Source organism: Mesoplodon densirostris, chromosome 6 (genome assembly GCF_025265405.1).
Source record: "Mesoplodon densirostris isolate mMesDen1 chromosome 6, mMesDen1 primary haplotype, whole genome shotgun sequence".
NCBI classification, from domain to species: domain Eukaryota; kingdom Metazoa; phylum Chordata; class Mammalia; order Artiodactyla; family Ziphiidae; genus Mesoplodon; species Mesoplodon densirostris.
In genome coordinates, this window is record NC_082666.1 from 51646100 (window position 1) to 51662315 (window position 16216).

Sequence of the window (16216 nt, forward strand, 5' to 3'; positions counted from 1 at the left end):
CCATGTCCTGTAAGAATTCATACATTTCCCCTACTTTTCTCACCTGTGCTATCAGGGTCAGGTTTACAATATTTTCTTCTACACAGCAAGACATAACATCCAATATATAGGTAAATATCAAAAATATCTGGGACAATAATGAGTTATGCACTACAGTAATTGTACTCTCACACCTTCCTGTAAAGTCCATGTTTTTAGAAAAATATATTATTGCATATGAAACCACAGGCATTCTGATTCCAGCACATTCTTACTCAAAACAGTATATACAGTCCTAATAGAGGGTACTATAGATTCACACACAGGGGTCTTACGGTGAATGTCCCAGACAGACAGCAATCTATATACACGTCCATATTCTATGTCACCTCTCTTGACAGAGACTTGCTTGCTTGGCATCAAGTTCTCAAGGGTCTCTCATGCCGGTGAAGCAGAAACAGAATATACAGCTGAAGATGGTCTGTCCTAGGCTGCTTCTTCAGCAGAACAGTCGATTCCTGCGTAGGTAAACTTCTCATAAAGCGTGGTATTCACGTAGGTCTAGAAGAACAAGAGTGGTTCAGAGACACAAACTGGCTCAGTCCTGCCTCTGCCAGGGGCAGTTACAGTAATACCCCAGTTTCCTTAGCTTGTTTCAACTCAGATGCGGATACTTGGGGGGTAGTTTTCTATCCTTATTCCCTCTGTTGTGTTTAACAACTTTCTTCCTGAAAAGCATCCCTTGACTTCTGCAAGTAGGATTGCTTCCTCTCACCTGTTTCAGTCTCCGGCTTCTCTTTCTCATGGTCTCTCACTGGTCCCTCCTGACACGCCCCACATCCTCTAAGGCCCCTTCCTCTGTCTGCTTCTCACCTCCTGCTGTGTGACCTCACCCACATCTTTGGTTTAATTACCAACTGGGTTTTGATGACGTTCAACATCTACTTCCCTAACCTAGATTTGTCTTTCGAACCTCAGATCTGTATAGTCAACTACTTTCTAGAAATTTTGATAGAATTCCTGACCCTCCCCATAGTAACCTGTAGACCACGCTATGTTGTCTACCTGCTGTTTGTCCTTGGGCAAGTCACTTTTCACCCTTCTAAGTCTGTTTCTTCCTCTATAAAATTAAAGGGTCAGGCTGTATGACTGATGAGATTTAAGATTGCTTCTAGCTCGAATAAGCCAGTTGTATATGTTGTGCTACTGTGTGTGACTGTATCTTATATAGGAATCTTATGTCCTCCAAAATTGTAACTTCCTCAAAGTTGGGTCCACATCCTTATGTCCCTCTAGCACCTAGGGTCATGCTCAGGAGAACCTGTTGACTTGTATCAACTTTTTATTAACCACAATAGACACATGAGGAATTCCACTTAAAGAACCCCTGCTTTGATCTCCATACTCACCTTTCGTTCTTCTAACATCCTGTTTAAGGACACCAGGATCTGGGCAAATGAGGGCCTTTCATAAGGCTTCTCCCGCCAGCATTGTCTCATGAGATCATACCTTTTGAAAACAGTGAAAGGGTTAAGTCTACAACTGTGCTTCAGGCCTGCACACAGCCAGGTGTAGGGTATGGCAAAAAAGAGAATGTAGCCACCCAATGCATGGTCATCATGCTTAGCCAGCAAAAGACAAAAGTACGGCACCTAGGAAGATTCTGTTAGGCCTCCCATCTCCCCATCCAAGTCCCCTTTCTTCTCCCAGTAGATCTAGTGCCTGCTTTAGGTACCATTCCCATGGGATCTTGGTCTCAGCTATTCTGATTATCTGGAAAGAACTGAGTTACATGTCTAGGGCAGCATGTCCCTTGGAATACCACACCTCTCAAAATGTCAGGGTTTTATTTTTTTTAAATGGCCCCATGCTCAAATAAATTTGCAAAATGCCACCCATCGCATCTTCCTCTTAGGGATCGACCCAGGAAAATCTTGAGAAGTCATTCCATTAAAAACAAGCTACCTTTTTAACCAGGTTTAACCTAGAAGCTTCCCAGACATAACTGATCACAGAACTCTGTGTCATTTATTTACGTCTCACACTTTCCACATAGTTTAGGAAGTGCTGGTCTAAGTCAGTACTTTCTCAAATGTGGCCAGAACTACTTGTTAAAATGCAGATTCCTGGGACGCACCCTAGATGTACAGAATCATGTCTGGGAATGGGGCTCAAGATTTCACATGCTGACCAGGTGACTCAGGGGAACTGTAGTGCACAGAGGGCTCTCAACCATCAGCCTGGGGTGTTAGAGATTCTATCAATAGAACAGTTTGTACTTTAACAGAAGTTTCATAAGGGCTGAAAATATCACTCCTTATGGAATGAATCTCAAAAGATGAAATTTTAGGGACTTTGTCCAATGATGGTTCAGGTACATCCAGGTTTTCCCAGGATGGTCTAGTTTTATATCTCTTGTACCATAACAATAACAGCACCCTATTTCACTCTTAGAAGTGGCTTGGTTTGGATGATAAATTACTTGCTCAGCCTAGAGCCTTGCACTCTTCAAATCATGCCAGTTAGGCAGCAACTACATTGGTTAGTTCTGGGAATGGCAACATCACTAAAGATAATCATTATTCCCCTGAGAAGAATACTTATTCCTGGAAAATAATCCTCATAGAAGTAAGATTTTATGAAGAAAAATCTGTCTTTCTTAATATAACAGCTCTGAAATCTCTGTCCCCAAAGTTAGTCTCAAGGTTTCATACATTTATTCATGGATAATTTCATGAATTTATTTCAGATCTTTTCTGCCTTTGTTGCCCTTTCTCCTTTCAACCTTAAGATTCAACCAAGAATCATCACCTTAAATTCCTCCTGGATTTCTATGCCTAGAAAGCTGTTATTCCCTGCCCATTGCATCACAGTCTTAGTTTCAAGAACCCCCTTGTTTCTGACTATATGGGGTGTGCATGTGTGCGTGCGTGTGTGCACATATAGGTAAACATACGTGTATGTATCAGATAGCTCCTTCACTAGAGTCAGTCCAAGAAAGGTACAGGGAGAAAGTCAGGATAAAATGGCCCCGGGTGAGGCCTGACTTACACCTCATCATCACAGTTTAGCGGCTTCTCCAATCTGTAGCCCTGGGGCAGCTTCTCGTAGAGTTCTGCACACGTCATCCCACAGTAAGGGGTGCCACCTGGAAGACAGGAAACGGTGCACCCTAAGCCCCCTCGGATGCAGAAGTCAGCATCTCCTGCCCTGAGGCTATACAGCCAAGGGGCTGGGAGAAAGATGGGGTGTGTCAAGCGATGCTGAGCACCCATGGTGATCTTCCTCCGGAGCAAGCCTACCGCACATCACAGCTGGACTTCGGCTACAGACCGTGCTTCCATGTGGCCACTCCTTAGTGCAGAGATCCACCACAGTCTCCTTCCTTCTGGTGCTATTCCTCTTCCCCAAGTCTGTCTACACACAGCACGTCTATTGTACCAATAACATGGATCTTTTTCCTAATTGGAAGTCTGTATTTATGTTATGCAATTCCTATTTTATCTATCAATGTTAATTAGAAAAGCAATACATGTTTACTGTGGAAAATACAAAAAATAATGCAGAAAAAAACTACATTTAAAAAAATCCTTCTGTGTGGTCCTCCCAGTTTTTTTCATGTGTAATATTTATAAAACCTGGATTATGGGAATTTTTTCTGGTTTTTGGCATGCACATTTTCACGTGGTATTAAATGGCCTTAGAAAATGTGACTTTTCATAATATACTGTCTTCAAGTTGTAGAAGTAAACTTATGACAGCTCTGTGGCATCTGTGCACAAGCAGAGACAACTCAGAATGAAGTTCTTGACCACCAGGTTATTAGTATTAAGTATGACATTAAACACAGGGCTTTCATAAAGAGAACTATGGGAATAAACACACTCAAACATGGAAACCCGTAAGGTTCTTTTCCCAAGTGGTGTCTGTTGGCACTGAGTACACGTTACCCATGAGATTATACAGTAAAGGAGTCCGGGAGGGGCCCACTCGCTTTGCCTAGAGCCTCACCTGGTAGGTAGACATGGATACTCACCTAAGCTAACAATCTCCCATAGTAACACGCCATAGGACCATCTGCAGAGGAACAAAAGAGAAACCAATAAGCACGCATGTTGCCCAGTCAACTTTCTGCCCAGAAAGCCAGGGCGACTAAGCCTAGGTCAGAAAAGGAAAAGTTACATGTCTGTTTCCTAGGCTAGGGCCTTGCACACAGCATGCGTTTATCTCCTCTTCGGCCAATGGAAGGATTATAACAGGGAAAGAGTGTTAGCTCTGCCAGAGCTCCCACTCGCTTTAGGTAGCGAATGCAAGGTGGAAAGCTGGAAAGCAGGAGATTCTAAGCCAGACAGACCTGTGTCAGATCCCATCTCTGCAACCTGATACTTGTGTGACCTGAGACAAGTGACTAGAACTCCTGAGGCCTCTTAGTGTATTCTTCCAAAAGTGAGGACACCAATTTCTTAAAGTTATGCAGAGATGATGTGAGATAACATATAAAGGCACACATTGAAGACACAGGAACACTCGGGGCCTCAGTTCTTCCTCCTGAAAAGAGGGAACCTGAGCAAGAGGGCTCAGGCCTCAATCCCAACCCTTCCTTCCCCCGCCAGCCTGAGACTTGTCATGCAGGCTGCAAGCAGAGATGGTTCCCACTGTGTCTGTCTGCTTTCCATCCCTGCCACCTCTGATCCCCAGCAACTACTGTGGGCCACCTCCTCTGATCTAGGTCCTCGTGCTGAGGTCAGTCTGGGGAGTGGAGCCATGGGAAGGCTGGGATGCCCCTTGCTCCTCTGGAGATGAGGAATTCACCACTTGAGGTCACTCCTCGACATGCAGAAAGAAACCCAAAGCCTGCCACCAGGGAAAACTGTCCCCTCTGTGGCTTCATTTAGTCTGATTTCCTGGGATTAGTGACTAGCTTTATTCCCCAGACGGATACAATATTTCTGCTTCTCTTTAAAACCTCTGTCAAATGGATATTTTTCTGGGACCAAAAAAAAAAAAAAAAATCCCTCAGCAGTGAGAGGCTTTACTTACACGTCACTGTTGGTTGTATACACGCTGTAATTTAGTGACTCGATCGCCATCCAGCGCACGGGGAGCCGTCCCTGGAGAGAACGAGGTGAGATGCCGCTTAGGCTGGACAGGGCCCCTTCCCAAGGCTTGCCGCTGGCCTGAAGCTGGGACTCACCCAAGTCCACGGGGAGGTCCCCAGACAGAAGGCGTGGCAGACTCAGGAACTGTTTTGCACATGTCCCACCCACAAGTGTGCTTTTAAATTCAAAGACTTGCAAATTGTGTGAGTCCCACTTACCTCAAGGGGCCCCTACCACAGTTTCACATAAAGAAAAATAACGATGTGTGCAGACGTGTGTGTGTGGATGTGTGTGTCCTTTCGCTAGTCACTCAGTTATTCCCTTTGTGGCTGTCAGAGGCACTCAGAGGTGTGAAAGGAGAGACAGGCCTAGGAAGTAAGCTGTAATGCAGGAAAGGCTAAAGTGATGGGAGGAGACCGCGTGTGCCTGGAGGGGATTGTGCAGGAGTTTCCAGAGGAGGGGACACATGAGTTCGGTTCTGTAAGATGTGTAGGCACCATCAGGTGTATGGGGGAGGAAAGAGCATTTCAGGCCAAAGGGAAGAGTATGCCTGTGATTCACAGAGGAGGTGATGACTTCCAGCCAGTGCCACGTGCATTGGGTTTGGAGATAGGATGAGAGACACTTGCCCACCCTTTGGGTGCCTGGCTCCGACTCCCTCCAGGTTTGCCCCATTTCTTGGCTTATTGAGTCCAGGCTGGGGAAAATGAGATGTGGACTGGAAAATGTGAAGTTTGACTTCTGAGTTTTATTCCTAGTTTCCTCAAATTTGCTATGAATTTGGGTTCCTTTCCTCTCGACCCACCCCAGGAATACATGAACCCTACTGAGAGATGGATCCCTCCCTCCCAGAGATCTGTCCAAGCTCTAACAGTGGCATTTCAGCTTACATTAGCCAGTGGGTGGGGCAAAATCAGGAGTATTTAGGGGATCTTTCTCAGCCCCCCTCAAAACCAGAGCAGGCATTCTCCCAGACTCCCCTTCCATGAGACCAGCCCTGACCTGGATCCCAAGGATTATTCCTGAATGTGAAATTCTCTCCCAGTTCTGTATTTACTGGCACTATTTTGAAGCTCTTTCTGACCATAAATCCCAAATGGTTGTCCTGTACTTTAAGGTTTAAATATAAAAGTATCCTTTCTCAAAAAAGATCCATGGTTGCTAGGGGTGGGGTCGGGCTTAGGGTCTGAATAGGCAGAAAACAGGATTTTTAGGGCGGTGAAAATGTGTAAGATACCATAATGAAGGACATAGGTCATATAAATTTCTCCAAACCCATAGAATGTACAACACCGGGAGTGAGCTTTGATGTAAACTATAAACTTTGGGTGATTATGGCATGTCAATGCAGGTCCATTGGCTGTAACAAAGGTACCTCTGTGACAGAGGATGTTGATGATGGGGGAGGGTATGCATGTGTGGGGTAGGGAGTATATGGTAAATCGCTGTGTCTTCCTCTCCATTTTGTTGTGAACCTAAAACTGCTCTAAAAAAAAAAATAGTCTTCTTTTAAAAAAGGATCCTTTCTCACATCTACATCTTCAGTGTTCTCCTCAACATCCATGCCTCCCTTCTCTCTATGTCCACCCCACCCCATCTGTCACCTGTTTTTCTCTCTTCCCCTTCACAGCTATGGAACGGAAAGAGTTGTCTCCATTTCCTGTTGGGTCTTTGCTCTCATTTACTCCCAACCAGCTGACCTCTGACCTCGTACCTCCTAATGACTGATTTCCATGCACACTTCATCCTTTCTGTTTTATTTGACTGCTTTTGGATCTGCCCACATGTGTCTGTCCCTACTGCTATCACCTTGGTGCAGGCCACCATCATCTCCTGCCTGATGAAACCACCACCTCTCCACGGATCTCCCAGCCTCTAGTTTCACCCTGATGACCTGTTCTCCACACCACAATCACTCTAAATGGCAAGTACAACCATGTGGTTCCTTTCCTTAAAGTTCTTTAATGTCCCAAGATCCCCAATGCTTAGATGAGTCCCCAAATCCTTAGCTGGCATCCAAAGCTCTTCAGGACCTTATCCCCACTTGCGTTTTAACTCCAACCTTGCATTTTATTTTTTACTTATGGCCTTCCACAAGCATACACTCTTTTCCATAGTTACAATCACAGTGAACCTAACCATTCTGGAACTTTCCACACTCCCTTGGAAAGTCCCAGCCTTGCATTTTAACTCTCCCTTTTTTCTGCATCACACTCCAGCCATACTGAATTACTTAATGGCCAAAGGTTCCATGCTTTCCTTTGCCTCTCGATTTTTATATATACCACATCCTCCAGGTCATCCACTTCATTCTGACATCTCCAATATCTATTTGACATTTACTGTAAAGCTTCAGTGTGCTTCCTCTGAGTTCCCATGGCACTGGCACTTTCCTCATCCTCAGCCTCATCCACTGTGACGATTGTTCATTATGGGTCTCTGAGCTCTTTGAAGGAGAACACTGTGTCTGAATTATATTATCCCCAAACCTAGCACAAGCATGAAACATTATAGTAATAAATAAATCCATGCTGACGGGATCGATATATTAATCAATGATAGTAAAACCCCAAATCACTTAAGTACGTTAGTTTGCTACACTTCCAGTATTAGCATCGCCTGGGGGAATTTAAAAAAAAAAAAAACTGATGCAGGATGCCCTCCCCAGAATAACTGAATCAGAATATCTAAGCCATAGGACTCAGCATCTGTTTTTTTTTTTTTTTTTTTTTTGCGGTATGCGGGCCTCTCACTGTTGTGGCCTCCCCCGTTGCGGAGCACAGGCTCCGGACGCGGGCCTCTCACTGTTGTGGCCTCCCCCGTTGCGGAGCACAGGCTCCGGACGCGCAGGCTCCGGACGCGCAGGCTCAGCGGCCATGGCTCACGGGCCCAGCCGCTCCGCGGCATATGGGATCCTCCCAGACCGGGGCACGAACCCGTATCCCCTGCATCGGCAGGCGGACTCTCAACCACTTGCGCCACCAGGAAGGCCCTCAGCATCTGTATTTTTTTTAATTTCCCCGGACGACTCTAGGTACAATAGGAATTGAATATCTCTGACTTAAATAATAGGCCAGAGAAAGTGGCTCCTCTGCCCTCTGGTGGTGTCTTGCTATACTGCACCCTTCTTGACGGGAGCTTGCTCCTCTCCAGTCCCTTCTCTTTTCTTCCCCTACCCTCACCCTGTCCTTTTCCTCCCCAGACTCCATGCTGCCACTGCACACTTTGCCCTTCCACTGGGAGATAGACTTGAGCCCTACCTGTGCTCCGCCCCTCTAAGCACTCCTCCTAAGCTCCCCAAGATACAGAAATCCCTACCCTTGATGAAATGTCGAGCAAACCAACCTTAGCTTTGGGGGCCTAAGGAAAGCAACCAAATAAAATGCGTGGATTATGGGGCTAACCTGTGTTAACCTCTCTTGCCCCTCATCTGGGGCAAACCCCCGCCCCGCCCACGCCAGAGTGAAGGAAGGAGAGGGATTCTGTGATGGAGATAAGAGGATTCTAAGGAGGATGCTCCCAGGAGGAGTGGGGAGAGCCAGAGTAGATGGGTGAGTGGTGGTAGGTCCTGCTTCTTTAAGACCATCCCAGCTCCTTCCCAGAGAAAAGTCTGCTTTGAGTGGGGCAAATCTGAAGAGTTTAGGGGAAAAAAAAATATTGCCTGGAAACCAGCCCTCAGGGAGGCATCTCTGGCTTCCAAAAAGTGCTGATGTTAATAAGTATACAGGACCAGGGGCATGCTGGTCTCTAAGAACCAAAGGAGACTAACTTCAAAACCTCATCCACAAAGAGAGTGGGAAGTTCCAAAGTGGTTAGGTTCACTGTGATTGTAACTATGGAAAAGAGTGTATGCCTGTGGAAGGCCATAAGTAAAGAATAAAATAAATTAATCGTGTCCAGGTTGTGAACTGTGGACCATTTCCTCTTGAAAACATTCTTGAGTATTATTTCTGTGTTATCTTGTCAGTAACTAAAATAAGTATATTGAAGAGAAAGGAAACCTGAGCTTGAGGATAAACACAGAAGCCTGAGCCTTGCTAGGAGGCAATTTGGTACCCACAAAAGTAAAAGGACCCTCTATATGTTATAAGAACTGGAGTCATCCCAAGAAAGCTGAGCCCAGGTAATGCTGGGAGAGCCAGGCCAGTGGAGTGGACCTACCCAACACGTGCAAAGACTACAGGGTGTGTCACCCCCAACGCCCTACATTGCTCACCCGCTCAGGGAAAGCAGAGGGTGGTGGCATGTTGTCGGCACAGCACTAATGTCCAGGAATGTGGCATGTCCAGGGCTTTATGATTCTAGGGTGGACAAAAGTAGCAGAATGAGTCCAGCTTCCCTCTTCTAACACTGTGGTGAGGTTCTCCCAGGAGCTTGTATTTGAAGATAAAATATGAATGTTTAGGAGACTAGGTATCATTAGGTGAAAGTGGATTTGATTGGGGCTTGAAGAGTGAGCAGAGAACTTTTGGCAAAGAGGGAAATCTTGTATGAGCATTTAGAAGTTATGAGTTTCTCTCTAGAGCATCCGTGTGATTTAGGAACCTCATTAATTGATTTCCTTGATGTTTTAGAAGGTATATTAAGTGTCTTTTTCCCCCTCCTAAGTTTGCTGTGCAAAAGGGGACTGTGGGAGCTCTCCAGAGGTTTCTGAGTGAGACCAGACCTCAGGGTCTGGGCTGGATGTAGACCTGAGTCCCTGCAGCACTAGGCTTGCACGTTCAATTACTTGGCCACATGTGACAGGGCCTTCTTCATTGGTAAATGTCGACCCTCCAGTCATTTTAGGAATCAAAAATGAGAAAGGATGTTTGCTGGGTCAGGGCATTATCCAATGGGGAAAATGGTCAGAGGCCTCAGTCATCACAGAAAGATGGTATTCTAAGAGAAACAACATCAGGAGAGGGAGGGGTGCCCCGGAAAGGATCTCATCAGTGTCTGTTCTGAACTTACCATCGTCTTTTTCACATACACTTCTTGACCTCGGGACAATCCAAAATCGGCTATTTTGGCTACATAGTTTTCACCAACTAAAATGTTCCTGGCAGCCAGGTCCCTGTGAATAAACTGAAATTAAAAAAACATCATGTATTTTCAGCATCGCATTTGCTTTTTCACTCCATTTTGTTTCTTGCGTAGGGGCAAGAGCTTTGGGAAACAGAGAGGTCAGTGTGAAAAGGGGTTTTCAAAAGTCACCAGAATCCAGTTCCCTTAAAGTTCCTCTCCTAAATGCTCTGTGAGTGGATTCTGCCAAATGACCCACATGTCTCTGGAGGAGCAACCTGGAAGAAAAACCAGGTCATGAAATCTTCCAGTTGCCGTGAATGGCCTCTGCTACTATGCATTATTTAGAGCCACACCAAGCTTAGATCGGTGAAGGCACCTCACCAAATATACATGATAAGAGTCACTAGATAAACATACCGTCAGTGTTGGGCATTAACTTCTATATAAAGAGATGACATATTAGCAAAGATATGAAAGTTAGAAGATTGTAAGAAGGAATTAAGGAAGAGACAGTGACCAAAAACAAATGTACAAACTTATCTAAACTCTGATTCCAGAGAGAATTTCAGAGGAAAGATGTCCAAAGCAAGATCCTCAGGACGAACCTGTTTTTGGCTCAAGTAGTCCATTCCCCGGGCCACATCTGCTGCAAAGTGGAGGAGCTGCTGGGAGGACAGCGTGGAGGCGGTGCTGTTAGCGATGGCGAACGCAGGGTCCGTCTCCAGCACGCGGCTCTTGCGCAGGAAGTCAAGGAGGTTGCCGTGGGGGGCATACTCGATGGCCAGGTACAGGTAGCCTGTGCAGGAAGGGAGACAGCACCACTTTATCGGTAACCCTAAGCTGCCGTGATATTTCTGAGATGTGCTATGATTCTCAGGAACCGCTCATACACCTCTGTTTTATCGTAAAGTTACACATCTAGTGGTACCGACCTCGGTAATGCTGGGGCCAGGAGGAAGACAAGTGACATCATTCCTGCAATACTTAAAGTGCTTGCTCTCAGGGTTCCCCTCCCCACCTCTACCAAACATAGAGGGCTTCCTGTCACCTACTCGGTGACACTAGTAGAATGAAATCAAAGCATTTGCTTCCAGACGATCTAAGACAGCTAGTCCACATCACCTGTCATTTTTTTATTCAATCAATATTGAAGATCAAGAACCTAATATGAGCCAGGCATGTTATTCCAGTATGAATCTAGCTTTTTTTTTTTTTTTTTTTGTGGTACGCGGGCTTCTCACTGTTGCGGCCCCTCCCGCTGTGGAGCACAGGCTCCGGACGCGCAGGCTCAGCGGCCATGGCTCACGGGCCCAGCCGCTCCGCGGCATGTGGGATCTTCCCAGACCGGGGCACGAACCCGTGTCCCCTGCATCGGCAGACGGACTCCCAACCACTGCGCCACCAGGGAAGCCCGAGGTTATATTTTTTTAATCAAAAAACAATGATAAAATATCCATGGCAGAAGAGGACCCACACCAGGTAACTTTCTCTCTCTCCTGCCTTCTGCTCCTCCCTAAAATCTGGAATAAGTCACTATATTGCTGAGTAGGTCACTAGTCAGCAGAGCCTAGTGTCAGGGATTGCATTTTTGCTTACAGAAACCAGAAAACTCAACCTTTTAGGAAAAAAATAAAACAAAATAGTTCCTAGAGGAAACTATGGTTCAGTGTCTTATTTTTATTCCAAATTGCTTTCTCCTTTTCCCTTTTTAATAAAATGTAAGCTGCTTTGATAAAAACATTGATCTTTGGAGCCAATGAAAAGTAAAGTGGTTTTACTGTCTTTTAAAGGTGAATTATTTGGTCTTTTTTTAATGTTGAAGGAATTTAAACTTCAAAGATATTCTAAGGAAGTGAAATTCTCAAAAATTAAAAAAATCTAGCACTGAATCCTGTTGTACTATAAGGAAAGATATACTTCAATTCTGGTATGAATGTGCTTTCTCACTTCTTTACTGAATTATAAATTTTAAGAGCCAACCAATAACGTGACGATAGAGCAAAATATTAAAAGATATACGTTCTTCTGTTGTTGTCGGTTTCTTTCTTTTTTTTTGTTTTAACTTTCATTTACTGCTGTCCCATGCTGATTACTGTTCTCAGGAAACAGCTCAAAAATAAATGTCATTATTTCATTATCTAACCTAAGAGACATGATCTGGCTTTCAGAATTACACCCTTATTGGATCACAGAATGATACATTGTTTGAAGTACCAGTATTTTTAGTTTAATAAATTGAGGAAAAGGAAGTAGTCTCTTTTCCATTGTTGGTATTTGTGCTGCAAAGTCAACGAGAGGTTGTCAAGTCTGTAAATAATTACTGTGTGGAGCTTTTTTGTTGGAGCAAATTTTTCCACGAGAAATTAAGATTAAGCATAGATTTAGACCTACAAACCCAGGTAGCAAGCAGAGGTAAAGCCATGAAAGATTTCTTGTTACCTACTCATTCACAGCTAATTACATGCATTACAATAGGAAATACTCAATAAATACTTGAATTAATAATGTAAGTTGGACTTAAGAGTATGTGTGACATAGGATAGTTGTAAAACTTCAGTGTTATTGTACAGGACATTGTTTTGGATAAAAACAAAGTATTGATACTATTAGATATAAGCTGATTATTATTATTTTAACCTAAGCATCACCAGTGCTTTCACATGACAGTAGATTAATAGCATTCACAGATTTAACATTCAGAATATCAGTTCCTTGGGTTTGGAGGGAAAATGAAAAGGTAGGCAACTAACAAGAACCAATCTACTTCACTCTTCCTGGTGCTGAGGGCTGCCTCAATCCACTTAGTAGTAGCTGAGAAAACCTCTGGATTAGCAAAGGTGGAGGCATGTAGGAGCCATGGATATTTTGGGGCAGTACTAGCTGAACCACATCAGAGGCCAAAAGATTCAGCCTTGGGATCTACCTTCAAAAAGGTACTAAATCTCAGCATGATCTATTAATGGGACCAGACATTCAGACTGAAACTGCAACTTAAAAAAAAATAGATAACAATCTTAGATGACTTTCTTTCCTAATTTCAATATGGAATGTGCCTGTTTTTTTTAAAAAAAAATCTGGCAGGAAAGACAGGAAAAGAACATCTTACCACGATGTTCACACGCTCCCAAGAGATTGATGATGTTTGGGTGGTGTCCAAGTTTACAAAGCACCTCCAGTTCCCCAGCGAAGTCCCTGTGGTCATCTTTGGAAGCATATTCTGGGAAGAAAGTAAAGAGTAGTGATCCCTTTCTGTTACACCTCTTCAGAAACAACTGTCCCCCCTCTGCTTCCCAGAACCTTCAGGTACACTCAGCCACCATTAGGTCTGGAAAACTGTATAGAAATCAGAGATGACTATAATGCAGATGCTTCTTTATTGTTGGGGGCTGTCCTGTACAAAGTAGGATGTTTGGCTGCACCTCTGACCTGACCCACTAGATACCAGTAGCCCAACTGAAAATGTATCCAGAAATCACCAAATGTCCCCCCTGGGGGAAAAATCACCCCTGCTTGAGAACCACTGCTCTGAAGTTTTCCTGTTGAAGCTCTCAAATATCCAGGGAAATGATTTGGTCGAGATGGAGCTGCATCCATTCTTAGACTCTGGCTCTCCCAGCTAACTCTACCGTCCAGAGACAAATATGCTCAGGGATAAAAACAAAGTTGTAGTGAAACATCACCAGTAGTGTACACACCTTGCTTTATTATAATAACTTTACTTTTTTCATAAACCAGTCCTACTGAAAAAATTCAAATCTCAATGTCATTTTCATAGAAGTTGCTTGGTAGTCAGGAAACAGTTGCATTTATTTCTGTTCCTTTCATTCCATCTGTCCGCTAGCACTTTGATCAGAGGGAGAACCACCAGTCAGGCTGAAGAGAAAGCTCTTTGGCTGATGCACAACTGGCTGATCAGCCTTGAGTCAGTGACAGTATGCTATTATGGCTTTTTGAAGAAATAACATTGGGGGAAAGGGTGAGAAGGGAGCTGGTAGCCATGTGAATGCCTGAACATGCTTGGAAATTATGGGAATGTTTCATATGGGCTAAGGGTACCCATAAGGCTGATAAGTAGGCAATTCCAAGTCGCGGACCCTGTTTATACCACAGGGACCTGAGGGTCAATACCTTGGAAGCATTTAAAAAGCAAAGCTCTTTATAATAAGGTTGTCAGTAGCTGCCCTCTTTGCATGCATGATTTTTCCTGCAAAAATTGTCTGCCCTGGTGCCCTGTTAAGCTATTCTACCTCTTCACATGGGCATGAGATAGACAATCAGCTCAGGTCAGATGCCAATAAAAACTGATGCTACAAAGTTCTACACCCTCTCTCCTCTCACTATTTTTACTGCTTCCTAAAGCTCCCTGTAACTAAAGTAGCAAAATGAAAAAGGGATTTCTGGATGCTACGCAAGGTGTGTGTGTGTGTGTGTGTGTGTGTGTGTGTGTGTGTGTGTGTGTGTGTGTGTGTGTGTGTGTGTGTGTGTGTGTGGTTTGAAACATTACTGTCTCTAAGCATAAATAGTACTGTGTTTATTTTGTTTTGTTCATTTTCTGACATAGTGTTTTCTAGCAATGTGGAAAACAGCGATGATTTAAAAAGATTTAGGGTTAATTGTCATCTTAGGCTTAATATTGCAGTCAAAAAGAAGGAAAACCCATCAGCAACCTCAGAGAGTCCTTACAATGGAGCTGCCCAATGCAACTAGTAATTACATTGCTGGCTCTAATACGTCACTTTTCAAGCCTATGTGCTGTAAAAGCAACAGTGCAGCTTCGCAATCAAGTCATTTCTAAACTGCCATTTCACCCGGAAGAGAAGACAGCTAGTATTGCCAGGGAACAAGTCATTCTGCTTTCTCAGAAGATCTGATTAAATGGATAGGCCCCAAGCAGTCTTTTTTTTTTTTTCTTCCCCCAAGCAGTCTTGAACACAACTGGAAAAGATCTAGTTCCTGTGACCATACATCAAGGGTTTTCAAACTTGAGTGTACAGAAGAGCCACTGAGCAAGCTTAAAAACAGATTTTTCATGCACCATCCCAGAAATTAGAATACAGTAGAACCATGAGAAGGAGAAACCCAAGTAGATGCATTTCTAACAATATTTCTAGGAATGTTGATGCAGATAATCCATGAAGATAGTGGTTTGCCAAGTGTGGTCTCCCAAGCCTCAGAATCAGTACCACATGGGAACTAATTAGAAATCCAAGTTCTCTGGCCCTGCGCCAGACTTACTGTATCAGAAACTGTGGGGTGGAGCTGAAGAATCTGGTTTTTTAACAAGCCTTCCAGGTGATTCGGATGCATGCTCAATTTTGAGGACCACTGGATTAAGAAAAATAATGCTCCCCCAAAGTCAGCAGGGTATGACAGAGAATCTGTATTCTCACATCCCAAGGAATCAAGACAGTGGTATCTAAATAGCTTATGCCTTCATGTTTACATCCTGACCCTCAAAGGAAACATCACCTTCAGTTGCACATAACAGCTCTATCTGACACCACGCCAATTTTTTGTTTAAAGAGCGTAAGACCTTAGAGGAAAGATTCAACAGGAAGTCAAGCTGTCCCCCCACCCTAATAAAATGCTGACTCGAGCAGTCCAAGCACTGACCTTTCATTCTCTTGATGGCAGCGTCCATCCGTAACCCATCCTTCTTGATGCGAGCTTTCAGAACCTGGCCAAAATTACCCTCCCCAATCACATCTTGAAATTTGATGTCATTCCAGTCAAGCACTGGATAAATTGTAGGATCTGGGTTGTTTTTGGCCTTCCTGTTCAGGGCCAGAGTTCCTGAGTTGAACTGCACAGCTGGTTCTTCCCGCTAGAAAAATAATGGTTTTGTGTCAGGATTTTTCATAATTTTAAGGTATATAATACCTCCTGATTTGTACCCACACTGGGTGAAAAAAGAAATACTGTATCCAATTCTAGAATGAAAACGGAAATAGGGTTCATTGAACAGGCCCACTCAGATGAGGTGGCTGCCTATAGAGCTGCATGGGCATGATCACAGGCCTCAGTGGCAAAGCACGCCACAATCAATTAGTTATGTCTGCAGAGGTGAGGGAGGGGAGGATAACAGCATGTATGCCACGAAATAGCATATCCCTGAGTTAGTCACACTTGAG

At 44.1% G+C, this 16216-nt stretch overlaps 1 protein-coding gene across 1 annotated transcript in view; it reads right to left on the reverse strand.

The window, feature by feature from the left end:
• Positions 1 to 465: 465 nt before the first annotated feature.
• The window catches only part of TEK (TEK receptor tyrosine kinase), a 109781-nt gene continuing 94030 nt past the window's right edge, over positions 466 to 16216 (reverse strand). Inside the window, exons 16-24 of the mRNA XM_060100483.1 lie at positions 15699 to 15909; positions 13192 to 13302; positions 10691 to 10881; positions 10032 to 10145; positions 5020 to 5090; positions 4016 to 4056; positions 3031 to 3127; positions 1389 to 1488; positions 466 to 540 (exon numbers count right to left, since the gene is read on the reverse strand). Of these exons, the coding sequence (XP_059956466.1) occupies positions 466 to 540; positions 1389 to 1488; positions 3031 to 3127; positions 4016 to 4056; positions 5020 to 5090; positions 10032 to 10145; positions 10691 to 10881; positions 13192 to 13302; positions 15699 to 15909 (1011 nt within the window). The remainder of the gene's footprint in view (positions 541 to 1388; positions 1489 to 3030; positions 3128 to 4015; positions 4057 to 5019; positions 5091 to 10031; positions 10146 to 10690; positions 10882 to 13191; positions 13303 to 15698; positions 15910 to 16216) is intronic.